General features: G+C 53.8%; 1 protein-coding gene across 1 annotated transcript in view; it reads left to right on the top strand.

Moving 5' to 3' along the window:
* LOC149367723 (uncharacterized) overlaps window positions 1-10,259 on the top strand; it is a 107,259-nt gene extending 97,000 nt beyond the window's left edge. The window contains exon 5 of the mRNA XM_089557229.1: window positions 419-10,259. Within this exon, the coding sequence (XP_089413355.1) occupies window positions 5,640-8,225 (2,586 nt within the window). The 5' untranslated portion in view covers window positions 419-5,639 and the 3' untranslated portion in view covers window positions 8,226-10,259. The remainder of the gene's footprint in view (window positions 1-418) is intronic.
* The last annotated feature ends 5,547 nt before the right edge of the window (window positions 10,260-15,806 follow it).

The raw sequence follows: 15,806 nt of genomic DNA, 5'->3' as shown, positions 1-15,806 counted from the left end.
AGTGCGGCGCGAGGAAATGGCTGAACACAATAAGGAATTCCATGCGTTCAGCGGTTTCCCGCAGGCCATCGGTGCTATGGGTGGCTGCCACATTCCAGTATTACCGCCTGCACAGCATGCAGCTGATTACTAAAACTATAATGGTTGGTAAGGCATTTATTTTTGCTTTTCCTGACCAAGAGTTGGTTTGAATTGAAACTGGTTCGACACATTATTGTTTTCGAACAAATTAAAGACATCCTTTAGTTAGCTGCTTATTTGGTTATTGCAGTTACACGTATGGGTTAACTCATGTGCGTGCCAATGTGAAACCGGTCGCGCTTCTTGACGCAATTTTTACCTGATTGTGCCATGATATTTTTACTGTATGAGAATGACTGTACAGTGCTCATGAAGGCTTGTTTGCATTTTCATGCAGGCACAGCATTGTACGCCTAGCAGTGGTGGACCACTGATACTGCTTTCGATACCTGAACGTGGGAAGTCCGGACAGGTGCCATGACGCCTACGTGTATGGACGCTCCAGGTTCAGCGGCTTGGTGGAGATTGATTCCTTCCGATCGCCAGTGTCATCTATTCAGGGCAGAGTAGTGCCGCCGATAATACTGTGCAATCAGGCCTTCCCGTTGACCAGGAACCTCCTCAAGCCGGGGGGTACGCCGGGTGGTCGGCAGCGGGAGCGGTAAAACGCCACGTCGGCGCTGCCAATGATCGCTGTTATTCGCGGTCCTCAACTCTTTCCCCAAGCAAGCTTGGCACCATCGTCTCCTGCAACCTAAGCGGCATCCGCGGACAGCACATTTGCGAAGGTGCGCTGAATTGTGGGCAATTTTCAGTGCCTTGAGAAGAGAAAGGAATTTTAATGAGGGAAAGGTGGAGAGGTCGGCCGGTGGTAACATGGCCCTGGCCTGCTACTCCACACAGGGGAAAGGGAAGAGGAGGAAAAGGAAAGTGCGAGTGAAGGCTGATGGTGGCATAATACAATGAGTTTCACGGGTGATGTCTACACACACACACCACACACACCACACTGGCTGGCACTGGCATCGTGGTTAGTAGACGCACATAAAACTCATAAAACTGGTGTCTGCAACAGAAACACCGACACATGTCATTAACCATGTAGGTTGTGCACAGGCGGTCACAAACGAGTATCCAGGCCTGTTTCACACAAAAAGTTGAGCAGGGCCTTTGTCACACGGCACCAATCAGAACGTCTCGTCCTGGCGCCCAGAAGAGTTTCCTCAGAGAGAGGGCGAGAGTCCAGTTGTTTCACGGTCGCCTCCAATGTTCTTCTTTCAGCAGTATAGTTCGGGCACTCGCAAAGAAGGTGTCCAATAGTCTCTGGAGTGTGGCACTGTGCGCAATTTGGGTTACTTTCGATGCCGATCTTGTGAAGATAGTGTTCGGTGTAGGCAACGCCAAGCCGTAGCCGGTGGAGTAAAGTCACATGACGTCGCACCACCATAGATGGCAAATGTAATCGTGAGCCAGCGTCAAGCTTACAGACGCGGTCCTGTTGATGACTCGAAGCATGCCAGTGCGACTGCATTGCCGCTTGCATTAAATGCGCCAACAAGGCTCCAATGTCTGATCGAGAAAAGGCTATCTCAATGAAAGCACCATCACTATGTGCCATCCGAGCCTCGGCGTCAGCACGCTCGTTTCCCGCTATGCCGCAATGGCTCGGTATCCATTGAAACTTTACGCCTCCGCGGCGCACGCTAAACCTAACGGTGGCAAGGCCTGCGCCGGCCGCGTTCGGGGATTCCCCGCCTATGGCGGTCCCAGGTCAAGTCACCGGCTGCGATCCCACCACCCTAAGGATCGTAAACATAAAAACCGCGCAAATTTAGGAGCCTCTTCACAGCGAGGAGGAATATGTTCAAGATATGGTTCGCGTATGGCGGGGACGGAAGAAGACGAAGGCCTCCAGGGACGCCAACGCGGACGCCGGCCACCGAGTGGCGGGCCGCTATGCGCATGAGCAGAGCGACAACGCGCCGCGCGCAGCTGTGCAACAAGCCAAACAGCCCCGATGGAGGCCGCAGCACACACCTTGCATTGGGAAAGAAGACATTATCGTGGTACTCAAGCCACGAGAGACCATCGACCTGAAGGCTACCTTAGGTCCTGGTCAAGCCTGTGCTGCCGTTCGCAGCATTCTCGGGGACGCGGCAAGTTTGGGACTTGCAGTGCGGCCCGTGTGGGATCAAAACGTTCTTGTGTGCACACTGAAATCTGTCGAAGCTGCGGAGAAGCAGCTCCGGTACATCATGTTGCCGGTCGGAGGCCGCAAGCTACTATTCCGGGGCCACCCTAAGCTCTCCAGAGACTTCTGCAAGGGCGTCATTACCGTCTCCCCGGACGAGACGTCTGAAAGTGTGAAGCAAAAAGTCAGCGAGGACCCCAACGTGGTATCTGAGCGCAAACTGGGAAAAACGCAGATTGCTGTGGTCACCTTTGTGGGGACAAGGGCGCCGCGGACCGCGCTCTATAAAGTTACGAGCGTCTCCCCATCCGCTTCTACAAGAAGACTGTCCCTGCCTGCCCCCGCTGGGGCACGGTGGGCCATCGGGCCGACGCCTGCCCGCGGTCGCAGCCTGGGCGTTGTAAACGCTGCGGGGCTCAGGTTGCTGCTGCTCCTGACGGCGGCCCAGCTGAACATCAGTGCTCCCCGTGTTGCCTCATATGCGGAGGCAGCCATCCCACCGGGGCGGCTGACTGCGCGGGCAAGTACCGCAAGGTCATCTAACCGGGACCTGCACCCACAAAAAACAGAAGCAGACACTAGGACCCAAAAAGGCTCCGACGTCCATGGCCGGATACAAGTAGGCTCCGGCACCCAAGCCCGAACCCAAGAAGGCCCAGTCCGGCCCGCCCAAGTTTGTGAAGTCCGGCAAACCGACGAGGCCGCTAGTCTTCAAAGCCGAGGATTTCTCGCGTCTGGCACAAGGTCAAACTCAGGTTAGCAGTTAGAGTGGGTTAGTCTCTCGGTCCACCCCCCCCTCCCCTCCCCCACCAAATCCGCCCCACAGCGGCAGGTAGAGGAACCGATGCGCCACAACCAAATTCTCGCCCATAAAATTCAGGAACTACAAGCCAAGCAGGCGGGCGGTATGAGCCCATGCAGAACACTGAGCCAGAGGAAAGCGATGACGGATCCTCAGTATCATCTTGCCTCATTACCACCTCGAGGCGGGCCGCGGACACGGCGGTCGATTCTGCCCCCGTTGACGCTGGCCGCTTCGAGGCGTACAGGCGAGCAACTCGAGGAGCGGATGGCTGCCTTCCCGAACCAAATCACGATTGCGGTCCGTGAGTCCTTTCAGGACATGTTCAGGTCCGCATTTGATGAAATGCTTCTCTACATTGCGGCCAAGGTGACTGACTGTGTCCTTAAGGCGGTGCAACCCTGGGTAAGTTCCCAAATAAAAAATACTGTCTTCTGCGACCCCCCGCAGCTAAAACGTAAAACAGCTCCTCACCAGGCAGCGGAAGAAAGCGGTTCCGGGCCCAATGGTCGCGGCGCTGATGCTGCCCCTGGCTGGGGGTGTGCCGGCCCCCGGACCGAGTGGCTACCCAGCACCCTAATAATAAAAACGTCAATATGGCAAGCAAACCTTCTCAGAAAGGTAACAAATTAGAGCAACTCTAAACTATTCAGTGGAACTGCAAGTGTTTAAGAGCCTAGAAAAAACGGTCACACCTCCAGCTGTGCCTGCAGTGCCTCGGTGACATACCGGCGCTTCTTTCCCTGCAAGAGCCCGGTAATGATGCTAAAATCTCTGCGTATAGCTCGTTTCAGGGGGTCCCTCGACCTGTATACTGGTGCATAAAGCATACACCGCGATTCAGGTCGATCTTGACCAGTAGACTGAGCACGAGTACACAATGGTCAGGGTTCAGCCTCTCACGCACCGCGACCCGTCAATATATGTAATCAACGTATACTGCCCTCCGCATAAGCCGCGCTTTTCTTTCAGCGAAATTTTCTATCGTGCAATGAAATCGGCTGACAAGAAACCCCTGGTGATCGTTGGGGATTTCAACGCTCCCAGCCCTCACTGGGGCTATCTCTTCGAGAAAGCCAGGGGACGCAAGCTGGCGGAGCTCATCTCCACCCTTCGTCTTACGTTGCTCACGGATTCGGCTTGCCCCACACGTGTGGGCAACTCGGGACACGTGACACGTGACCTGACTTGTCTGTGGTTAGGAACACTAGCAACGCCACCTGGGAGAACCTGGAGGATTCCCTGGGCAGCAACCACTGCCTTCTCCGCATCACGATTTTGGCGAAGGCAGCCCGCAAAAACTTGGGACAGGCGAAAATAACCAATTGGCAGCAATTTCAAACTGGTGACATCCCTCCCGTACTATTCTCCGACGGCTATGTGGAGTGGGCAACACAGGTCACCAACATACAGAAACAACACACGCAAACACTTCATACCACCGACGAGATCCGCACAGTGGACAATCACCACCTGCATCTGTGGGAGGCGCGCCGGGGGTTAACAAGACTGTGGAAGAGCAGAAAGACGAATCGCAAGCTTAGATCTCGCATTTCACAACTTACGGAGCAGGCTGCGGAATATGCTGCACAGCTCTCAGGCTCCAATTGGATAGAACGCTGCAACTCGGCAGCGCTGTTGTGACTGTACTTCGGACCACGTGGGCCCGATCAAGCAGCTACCGTGAACATTCATCGAGGCCGACAACCCCGCGACGGCGGTGGGAAGTGGGATGCTTGGAATGCCTCTCCGAGCCTCAGCAGATTAGTGTAGCAGGAATTTCAAGGGCCATTGTCAGCAGTAACCCCAGCGAAATTCCTTGAGCGGATTAGTGTAGCAGGAATGCCCGAGGTATTGTCCGAGCAACCACAGAGGAGGCTACGTGCCGGCGCCGGTCACGCTGGTGGATAATTGAAGAATTCTGTGGCCCCGACTCGCGTTCTGGGCAATCGGCGGGGAAGCAAGTTCATTCGCCTGCTGGAAGACTTCGGGAGATTCCTTTCCCGCAGGGCTGGATGAGTCGGCATCTCCTCCTCTCATCGACCCAGCTGCGAGGGAGTGGAAAAGCTCGCACCTGCCCAGCCGTGGGTGGTAACAAGAACGTCCCCTTCGGTCCGTCCGATTGGACAGTGCTCGTCGACCATTATTCCCCAGCCAGGGATCTGGGGAAACCGAACGATATTTAACTCGGCCGTGAGTGTGGTCGAGAGAAGCCTGCTAGCTCCAGTCGACTACGGTTGACGAAGACGTTCCCCTTCCACTGAGAGACATTCTCAGTCCCGCTCTATGTAAATAATGTAAATACAGTTTTTCCTTCACTTCCCCTACTCCCCGTCTCCGGCCCACGTTCCTTCCTCCTTCGGCACTGCGGCGGTGATCCTGTACCCGATGCCTGGTGGGACACGCTACTAGTACGGCAAAACATAACAACTGGTTGGCAGCGGCGGGATCTTCCACGCTTGGTCCTGGCTTCAGCAGTGGTGAGCGCTTGACTTTCTTTAAGAATCTGCCAGGCTTGATAACTCTGGAAATTTATCACTACCTGTAGATTGTTTTTCTGCACGTGCTCGCTTAAGCATTTCACGTAGCAGCTTATTTTTTGAAAGTCCTCGTTCGAGAATTGCCATGGATTTGAGCAAGCTAAAGAAGCCAGAGTTGATGTTGCTGTGTGAAAAGCTGGGTATTGAGGCCAGGAAAAGTCACAGAAAGCCGCAGCTGATTGAGGCTATTAAGGAATGTGGTGCTAAGAAGGAGGGAGACAAAATTTTGGAGACCTGGGAAGTCATTCAGGAGGGAATCAGGAACGCTAAGGAGGAGGCCGTCAGAGTTGAAGAAGAACGCAAGGAGGAGGCCGTCAGAGTTGAAAAAGAACGCCTTTACCGCAAGGAAGCCGCTAAAAAGGAGGCCGACAGGGTTGAAAAAGAGCGCAAAGAGAAGGTCGAGAGGGTTGAAAAAGAATGGCAGGAGCAATGCCGTAAGAGACGCGCTGAGCTTGAGGAACTACGTGAACGAGAGCAGCAGGAGCTCATACGTACGACTCAATTTCTCAGACGGCGAAGGGCCCGAGATCGGTTGAGGACTTTTCAGAGAGGCGAGAGCTTCAGAACTTTCCTCGCGAATTTTGAACAGATATGTACGGAGGAGGAGCTAGATCAGGGCGAATGGTCAATGATGTTGCTGGCCATCCTTCCTTGCGATGTCAGCGCCGTATTAGCGCGACTGTCCGATGAGGATGCCAGCAACTACGACAAAGCAAAAAGTGCCCTCTTCCGATACTTCGGAATTCGTGTACAGACCGAGTCTAAAAGCCGAAGTGATAGCAGCGGGCAGCGCTCCCATCAGTACGTCAGTGACCAGCCAAAGAGCCTCGCTTGGTCGGCTACGCACAACGTAGTTGCTCAGGAGAACAGTGACAGTCGGGAAGTTGACGCGATCATCTGCGGCACAGAGCGTCGTTGTCCGTCACCTGACAGCGACTGTGGCGCTCCAAGCAAGAGCGCAGCGTTAGCTGAAAAGCGGGATGCCGCAGAAATTGCCCTTTCAACCCAGAAAGACTTAGGCGCAGCGCAAAAATGTCCTCCAGAAAGCAGTCGCGCGCTGAACGCGACAGATGAAAATTCTACTGTAAGCGAGGAATGCGCCTCATCGCTGCTTGGAAACAAAGATCAGTTCAGCGATAAGGGAACGACAGCCGCTCGCGACCGAACACCCGAAAACGAGTTATGCGTCAATGAAAACTGCGTGTCTTTGCCAATTGCCTGCGTCGCGATCGAGAGCCCGCTCGAGGTGCGTCTGACCGAGGCAGCCATCTCCCAAAACCTGCCTAAGCAGCATCCCTCGATTTTCTCAAATCGCTTGGATATGCTGCCCAAAGAAAAAGGCCTTTGTTTTGGAGATAACGCTGCGCAGGTCCTTACCATTTCGAAGGCTCGTGAGATCGCAGCGCCAGCAGAGCACACAGTTGAACAGGGCAAACCTGAACCTGTAAGCCTGATAAATTCTCACGGTGATGAGCTAGGGCAGGCTTTATTGCAAACTGTCGACGAGACGAACGCAGGCGACTTAACCCGTGACGGTTCCGAGTTACCAAATGACGAGCCAGCCCAGGACTTACTCACTACTAGCACAGGGGTAAAGAGTACCGACAGTAGTGCAGGCTATAGTGAGTCTTCCGAAGCAGGCGCAAGTGATGAGCTGGGGCTAGGTGAGGAACTGAAAAAGAATCTAGCATTGCCCCACTCAGATGGCTTTCTCGAACTCCTTCGTGTGGACAGAGAAACGTTCACCGCTGAGCAAGAGAAAGACCAGACTCTACTCAACTTGAGTCACCAAAGTGACATAGGTGTGTCACGGAAGAACATACCTTTCCAGCTCCGTTCTGGCCTGCTGTACCGCCAGTATAAGGATAGGAAAGGTATCCAACACGACCAACTTACTGCCCGCGTCGCGATCGAGAGCCCGCTCGGGCTGTGTCTGACCGAGGCAGCCGTCTCCCAAGACCTGCCTATGCAGCATCCCTCGATTTTCCCAAATCGCTTGGATAGGCTGCCCAAAGAAAAGGGCCTTAGTCTTGGAGATAACGCTGCGCAGGTCCTCACCAGTTCGAAGGCTCCAGAATTCGCAGCGCCAGCTGAGCACGCAGTTAACGAGGGCAAACATGACCCAGTAAGCGTGATGAACTCTCACGGTAGTGAGCCAGAGCAGGCTGGATCACAAACTGACAATGAGGCGAACGCCGACGACTTAACCTGTGACGGTTCCGCGATGGCTAGTGACGCGCCCCGCAAACCAACAGCGAGGGTTTCCACGGTGCGGAAGCGTATAGAGGTGGCCAAACGGGAAGAGGTAATTAAGGGGAAAGTGCGGCTCTTGTTGACTACTCGACTGAAATCCGAACCGCGTAGCCGCCCGAATTTGGCACCTCGGTGCTCAAGAGTTCGCACCCGCCCCGTGGGAACACAAGCCAAGAGAACGCAACGCGCGAACCCGATCCGAGAGAGACGGATACGCTGGCACGGCATTCGCACTCGTTCGTTCCCTTCTCGCATTCTGCTTTCTGAGCGTCAGCCAAACTTCGGAACCGCGAGACTTGGACGAGGAACAGTTAAGGGTCCCAAGCTGAAATTCCTAGCCTTGTGTCCTGTTGCACCTGCTAGAGCAGCAATCCGACCGCGGCCGCGCAGGGGGCGGCTGAAGAATAGGAACCAGTAAATTCCTCTAATCGTAACGTTGTTTCTGGACGGTTTCGAGGAATAATCCTATTCAGTTTATGGCTTGTTTCTTTTTGTTCATTTAACTCTCCTGTACGGAAATGCAGGCTGAAATTCCTAGCATTATGTCAATGTCTCATCTGCTAAAGCAGCTGTCGGACCGCGGCCGCGCAAGGGGCGGCTGAAGAATAGGAATCAGTACATTCCTTGAGTCGCAACGCTCTTGGTGAGCGGATACGAGGCATAATCTCATATTGACTTTAATTCTTATTTTTTTTTGTCTTTTGTTCATTACACTCTCCTATGCGAAATGAGAGCGAAATTTCGGAGCTTGGCATTGCCGGACTCAGTTTACATGCGTTGCGGTAAAATGCGAGGTAATGGAAACGCTGATGGCCTCAGCCAAAGCTTTCCCATGTAATGCCCTTTCCTGACTCCCCGGACGTTAAGCCGCTATGCAAATTTGTATTTTGTTTTTTGCTTTAGCGGGAATCATTTTTTGTCTGTTTTGTATGTGTGTTCAGCAGCTCCACCTTCCCTTTGTGCTCTCACGGGCGGTGGCTTTCTGTGACATACGCCGTGCTACGGCACCCCCCCCCCCAAAATTTTAGGAAATTTTTCCCTTTTGGCTAAACAAGCTCTCTGTATTCTGGTTTGGTCAAACTTGGAAACTTTCGGAGGAGGACGTAAATTTCACGCGACAGCTCATTTTCTCTAAACAGACTTTGTCGACCGAAAACAGCTTGGCAGGTCTTAAAGTCGGTTTGGCGCTTTCTGCTTGTTGGGCTGTGTACCTTGCTGGTTGAGACCGTTACAGTTGTCAACGAAGCAAGAAGAACCTTTGGGCCCAGCTGTGACCAAAAGCCGAACGGACACCACTCCAGGTCTCTGCGCGCAGCAGCGTTGGTTGCAACCACTACGAGACCTCTTCGGGCGGTGGACGTGCTGTTGTGACTGTACTTCGGACCACGTGGGCCCGATCAAGCAGCTACCGTGAACATTCATCGAGGCCGACAACCCCGCGACGGCGGTGGGAAGTGGGATGCTTGGAATGCCTCTCCGAGCCTCAGCGGATTAGTGTAGCAGGAATTTCAAGGGCCATTGTCAGCAGTAACCCCAGCGAAATTCCTTGAGCGGATTAGTGTAGCAGGAATGCCGGAGGTATTGTCCGAGCAACCACAGAGGAGGCTACGTGCCGGCGCCGGTCACGCTGGCGGATAATTGAAGAATTCTGTGGCCCCGACTCGCGTTCTGGGCAATCGGCGGGGAAGCAAGTTCATTCGCCTGCTGGAAGACTTCGGGAGATTCCTTTCCCGCAGGGCTGGATGAGTCGGCATCTCCTCCTCTCATCGACCCAGCTGCGAGGGAGTGGAAAAGCTCGCACCTGCCCAGCCGTGGGTGGTAACAAGAACGTCCCCTTCGGTCCGTCCGATTGGACAGTGCTCGTCGACCATTATTCCCCAGCCAGGGATCTGGGGAAACCGAACGATATTTAACTCGGCCGTGAGTGTGGTCGAGAGAAGCCTGCTAGCTCCAGTCGACTACGGTTGACGAAGACGTTCCCCTTCCACTGAGAGACATTCTCAGTCCCGCTCTATGTAAATAATGTAAATACAGTTTTTCCTTCACTTCCCCTACTCCCCGTCTCCGGCCCACGTTCCTTCCTCCTTCGGCACTGCGGCGGTGATCCTGTACCCGATGCCTGGTGGGACACGCTACTAGTACGGCAAAACATAACAGCGCGTCAAATGAGCTCGAACGGGACTTGGCGTCTCTTACGCAGCCTCATCGAGCCTTGTCAAACGAAAGGGGAGATGCAAAAAAAATGGAAGTGGCTTAGCTCTGGTTAAGCCTGGATATACAAGCGAAAAGCTGCAGTTATGCTTCGTTTGACGTCTTGGCTGTCGCAGTTCGTGCACAATGCACTGGGAGCACCACGATAGCGGTGTAGATTTTGAGCCAACTCCCTCGCTACCACTTCTGGGTCTTCTTTTCCTTCTCCCATGGAGAATGTCTGCGTCTCTTCTACGGCCGCCGCCGCCGCTCACACGTGCGTTCTCGCAACGCCTTGCGAAAGAACCTTCTCTTGGGACGGCGGCGGAGACCGTGCAGCAGCGGCAAGGGGTAAACCGGTGGCGAGGCGGAGAAGGGCGCGCGCCGCGGCGCGCGGCCTCTTTTATGTCCGCCGCCGCCGCCGCTCGGGCGTTATCGCAACGCCTTGTGATAACGCGATAAGAGCGCGATAAGAACCGCTAGCAGCGGCGAAGGGTAAACCGGTGGCGAGAAGGAGAACGGAGGGGGTGGCGAGGAGGAGGAAGGGCGCGCCGCGGCGGCGCCCAGGGGTGGCCCACGCGAAGCGCGGTGTTGACGAGCCTAGTGAAGCTTTTCGCTTCAAAACAGCTCCGGCGGGCTCCGCACGGGTACCAAGGTACGGCGGTGCAACTTGCGGACACTGTGTGACAGGTATCCCTGCCGCAGAAAGACCCGGTTGGGCCCGAGTACACGTACTCCTCCAGCAAGCCAGGATTGAGACGCCCCTTTTACGCTGCAAGACCTTAAGGCGGCCCTGACTAAACTGCGTCGAGGTGGGCACCGGGTCGGGATCGCATAACAGTGAAACTGTTGGCGAAGCTCTCGGACTCTGCCTACCTCAATTTGCTACAATACATTAATTAGACCTGGGATGGGTGTCCATTCCCTCCCGAATGGAAAACGTCGCTCGCCGAGTCCGCGTCGGGAAAACTAACACCAGCGACCTCTGGAGGCAAGGCCGCTGACGTCGGGACGTGTCAAGATCCTCCGTCGCGAAACCCTCGAGCCGACGATACCTGGACAGAGAGAGGCAGCACATATCTGTTCAGGATCTCATACTACAGCTACACATGGACCTAATACGACCCACAGCCATGCAACAAAACGACAAGGCCATTCTCGCCCTCGATCTTAAGGATGCGTTTGAGAATGTTAAACATGGAAGCATACTGTATAACTTGAACACAACTAACTGCGGGGTGAAGGTCTTCGCGCAAAATCCGCAACTGCCGTAACGCTAACTTATGAAAATTGCGTTCGTACGCTAACGCTATTTCCCCGTTAGCGTTCTGCGCATGCGCATTCGGGACCCGCTATTCCGCTATGCACGCAATTACGCAAAGCCCGCAATACTAAAACTCTCTAGTATCACCAAACAGAATTCCTCCGTGACAAAAGTATACCGATGTTAAAGCTTCTGTTGCTGATCTTGTTCATTTTCGTTCGTTTGTCATTCGTGGTACCAGAGGTTCGTAGTAAGTGCCTATGTCACAGTCTTTCTTTCTGTGCGTCAGGCACTCCTCCGGATCGAGGACGAGGAATACGGCTCGTACGCTATGGGTAAAGGGGTACACCACGGGGGGTGGTGTTAACGCCGCTCTTTTTCAACATCGCCATGTTGCACCTCCCCGGCCAAGTAGCTCAGGTGGAGGACATAAAACACGCGCTCTACACAAACGATACCACAATCAGGACCATCGAGCGGAGCCTTGGGGAGATGGAGGACCGCCTGCAGCAGGCCGTCTCCATAGTCGATGCATATGCTGCCGACTGTGGTCTCCAATGTGCTGCCGCAAAATCAGACCTTCTACACGTCAGGACAAATCACAAGGACAACACTTCTCTGCACATCTCTCTGTCGGGCTGTCCCATCAGAGAAGTGGAAGAGCTCCGGATCTTGGGTCTGTTCATCAGTAACAGGCTTAGACCTGACTCTACTATAGCGAAACACAAGCGCACAGGCGAACAGGTAGGGCGCATGATCCGCCGCGTTTCCAAGAGGCGGGGTGGTCTGCGACGCAGGAACGCGCTACGGCTCGCCTATGCCTTCGTGACCAGCCGGATCCTCTACGCCGTGCCGTGCCTACGCACCACCAAGCAAGAAGACGAGCGCATTGACGCCATCATCAGGAATGGAACAAAGCGAGCATTGGACCTCCGGGTGGCTACCTCCAACGTCAAACTGAAGGCGTTGGGGGTGGTAATTTTCATTCAGGAGTTGCGGGAGGCCCACTTCGTGAACCAATATACGTGGCTATCGTAGATGCCTCCTGGCTATCGTAGATGGCTCCTGGGCGCCGCCTGCTAAACCGCTTTCCAACGCACATGCATACCAGACGGGACGCAGAACATCGCGGTGCTGTGGTGCCATATGCTCTCGGTCGCTCCGCTCCCGCGTAACATGGACATGACTTCACATGAAGGCAGACGACAAACGCAGGTTCGCACGCTTGAGAGGCAATATGGATCTAAATAGAACGTCTACTACGTGGACATAACTGGGCCGTCGCCCGCGAGATCCTGTACGGCTGCCACAGTCCACTGGGGAATGAATGTCGGTGAGCTGTCTTTTCGGGCCCCAAATTCAACGCGAGAGGAGGAAGCTGCGATAGCTATCGCTGCCGCCGATTAAAAAATTTTGAGGGGGCACTTTGATGAGCTAAAGTGCGATGAGGCGAAAGCCTTTCCCGCAACGCTGTCCAGCGTCCTTACGCTAGACAGATATTAGTGTGAGCTTAAAAATAAATAAGAAAAAAGTGCCCTGCCCGCACTCCTTACGCTAGACAATGAGAACTGCATATGCGTCGCCAGGAAGAAGGCATAGCATAGTGGGTAGCACGCTCGAATGGGTGGCGCCATCTCTTGTAAACGCCACAAATCACAAGCGTTTTATGTAACGGACTGATGGACGGACGGGCAGAGTCATGGCCGCGAGTATCAGCCATTAAAGGCTTTCGCCTTGAAATCAAGAACGGTTGTCACAGACTCTTGCCGGGCCTGTGAACACTATCTCGCACGGGAAAAAACACCTAATTCTAAGACAGGCTTCAGCCGATCCAACTCGCACAAACTTAACCTGGGCTCCTTGCCACCAGGGTCTACGAGGCAATGAGGCCGCTGATGCGGCCGCCCGAGCGCTCACACACGGGGCTCCTCATCCTAGCTCTCCTGGCTCAGAAGCTCATAAACCGCTTCTGCGGTTCCGCGAAATCTTAATTCATTACTGCGACAGCCACCGCCTCTACCCGGCATCTGCCAAGGGGCTGAGTAAGGCGGAGGAGCGAACTCTGCTACGCCTGCAAACAGGAACTCTTCGCTGTCCTCCCATAGCCGAACACTTTGATTCGAATATAAATGGGCGCTGCCAGCACTACGGAGAGATCTTCGATATCTTTCACATGGTGTGGGCATGTACTAAGAATCCTCAACTTCCCCCTTCCACCACGCCCACCCGAGGGGCATGGGAGACTGCCCTCCTCTACTGCTCTACACTGGAGTCCCAAAGGGCTCCAGTAAAGCGGGCGCGAGGCGGGGCCTCGTCGTGCGGTGTCCCGTACTAAGGATACCGACCGTGCAGCGGGGTCTTCTGACCCTCAAACTCTCTTTGTGTATTAAAAAGTTTTTCACCACCACCATCCAAACAAACACAAAACCTCCTCACAAACTCCAAAAAAGGATGGAATGTCCCAGTCCCAGTACAACGTTTATCAAACGATTCCAGACCATAGAGGCACGACATAGAAACACAAGCAAAAAGGCAGTGCTCCCACTAAAGGTCTAGAAACGTTTTTTCTTGAGTGTTAAGCAGCAACAAAAGCGAGCTAATGCATTTTGGTCCCAGAAATTTAACTGGGCACAACGTTTTCGGGACCAATGATTTTCAACAAGAAATAAAAATCGACTGCTCGCGCTCTTTTCTCTCTCTCCTTCGCGCCACAAGCTGCGGGGAGAGAAGGTTTTGCTCTTGCACTCGTCGTTTTGAGAGATGAAACGGCGCATGCGTTTCTCGTTTCTCGCACGTGGGCCGTCGGCTCCATGCTTCAGGCAGGCTACGGCAGTCTCCATTTTCATCGCGCCGCCGGAAGCGGCGGTCACCAGCTTTCCCGTCTTCTAGCGTTTTCCCTGCTGCCGCCCAACTTCAACATTGTGTGGTGGCCCCTGCAGGCATCTCCGGCTGTCGGCGCTCCTAGCTGCGCCGCTGTCTAGCAGAACTGCAGTAAAATGGCCTCCCGTCGCTCGCCCGGCTTCCTCTCTGGACGGAAGCCATTTTGCGCGCTCTTATTCGCGCTGCCCCAGCCGTTCGAGCACTAGCCCCAGCGCGCTGCAGTTCTTGCTCTCGTCACTACGCCAACGATTCACGGAGTTTTCCCGCGGACCTCGGCGTGCCCATACCATTCCTTTTGGAACTGATGCAGCGGCGGCGCATCGCAAGACCTTTGCGCAGCTTCACGGCCCTACTGATGCCGCTGTTCGAGGCGGCGTTCTCGGTGGCGGAGTTCGTGGCAATTAATAGGCGACTCCTCACACGCACCCTGCATTCCTCAGCGCCTCCGACGACTGCAGCGCGTTGGTGGTGGAAGCGTGGCCCTCTACTACGGTCATAGACGGGAAGGACCTTCGGAGACCCATCACACTCTTTTTGCGAGTGCCCATGGATTAGCCTGCTCTACCTACATCGCCACCGCCCAGCCATCCTGTCGCAGCGGTATAGTTTGTGCAGTGTTCGCGTGACTATATTGACTCTCCCTCACTGGATTAATCATGCCTTGATCTCGACTCCCACGCCGGACTGTGCCGCATTTGCGGTCTGCCGCACCATGGATGCAGCGCGCCACTGCACCAGCCTCAAGACATCCCCATCCCGCCTTGCTTCAAGCAGTCTTATCCCCACACTTAGTCACAAGAAAATAAAACTCGGTGTAAGGCGTATGTTTGAGCGTTCGCTGTGCTGTGAGAAGGCGCAGGACAGAAGGCTGCGTTTAATTCATGGTTTCAGCTGTTGCAGCCTTCTATTTCATCCCTGGGTTTCCGTAGGCAACGTCGTCAAGGTATGTTGGTTTATTTTTTTAATTTATTTAAACATACTGCAGGCCCTATTTCGCACTTTTTTTTATTTTCGCCAAGTAGAACTTTTTTTTTCTGTTTTGATAACATGTCGCTGAAACTTGCTCCGAGTCTCTAAGCGAGAAGGGGTTTCAACTTGAAGAAACCCCCTCTGCAGCGTACGCCCATCTCGCCTTTTCTTTTGTCATCGAAGTTGCTCTTTACATACGTTTGCTTTTGCGTGTGCATATCTGCTTTTGTAGCCCTTAGATAACTTGTCAACTTCCAGCCCATGTCCTATTTTACTTGCTCCATTTTGCAGATTTCTCAGAGCTACAGAAAAGAAGTGGCCATCATTACATGCATGGCGCCGAAGCGCTACGTACAAATTGTGTATTAAAAGGTGCATACGTTTGCGTCTGCTGTTTGTATTCATTTAAATTTGCGCCGTTGAACGGAAGTCTTGTTTGGCACGGACTTTCAATTCGTCTGTATTGTTTTTCTTTGACTTGCATTTTGATTGTGGTGGTGTACGGTGCTGTCGCCGGTATGGACGACAGGCTACAAGTCGTGCTAAAAGTACAGCTAGTAAACTGTAATGACCTCTGTATGGCGCTGCTATTTGTTATTATATGGGCAAGATGGGGTGACTTTTTGAATTCATATTTCCTTGGTGTGTAAAATGCTAAAACATTTCACGTAACGGATAAATGCGGAACAGCCGAGC

Source organism: Amblyomma mixtum, chromosome 1 (genome assembly GCF_055824585.1).
Source record: "Amblyomma mixtum isolate Tamu chromosome 1, ASM5582458v1, whole genome shotgun sequence".
In the NCBI taxonomy this organism is placed as follows: Eukaryota; Metazoa; Arthropoda; class Arachnida; order Ixodida; family Ixodidae; genus Amblyomma; species Amblyomma mixtum.
The sequence above is the reverse complement of the archived record's forward strand: the minus strand, read 5'-3'. Positions and strand labels throughout refer to the sequence as shown.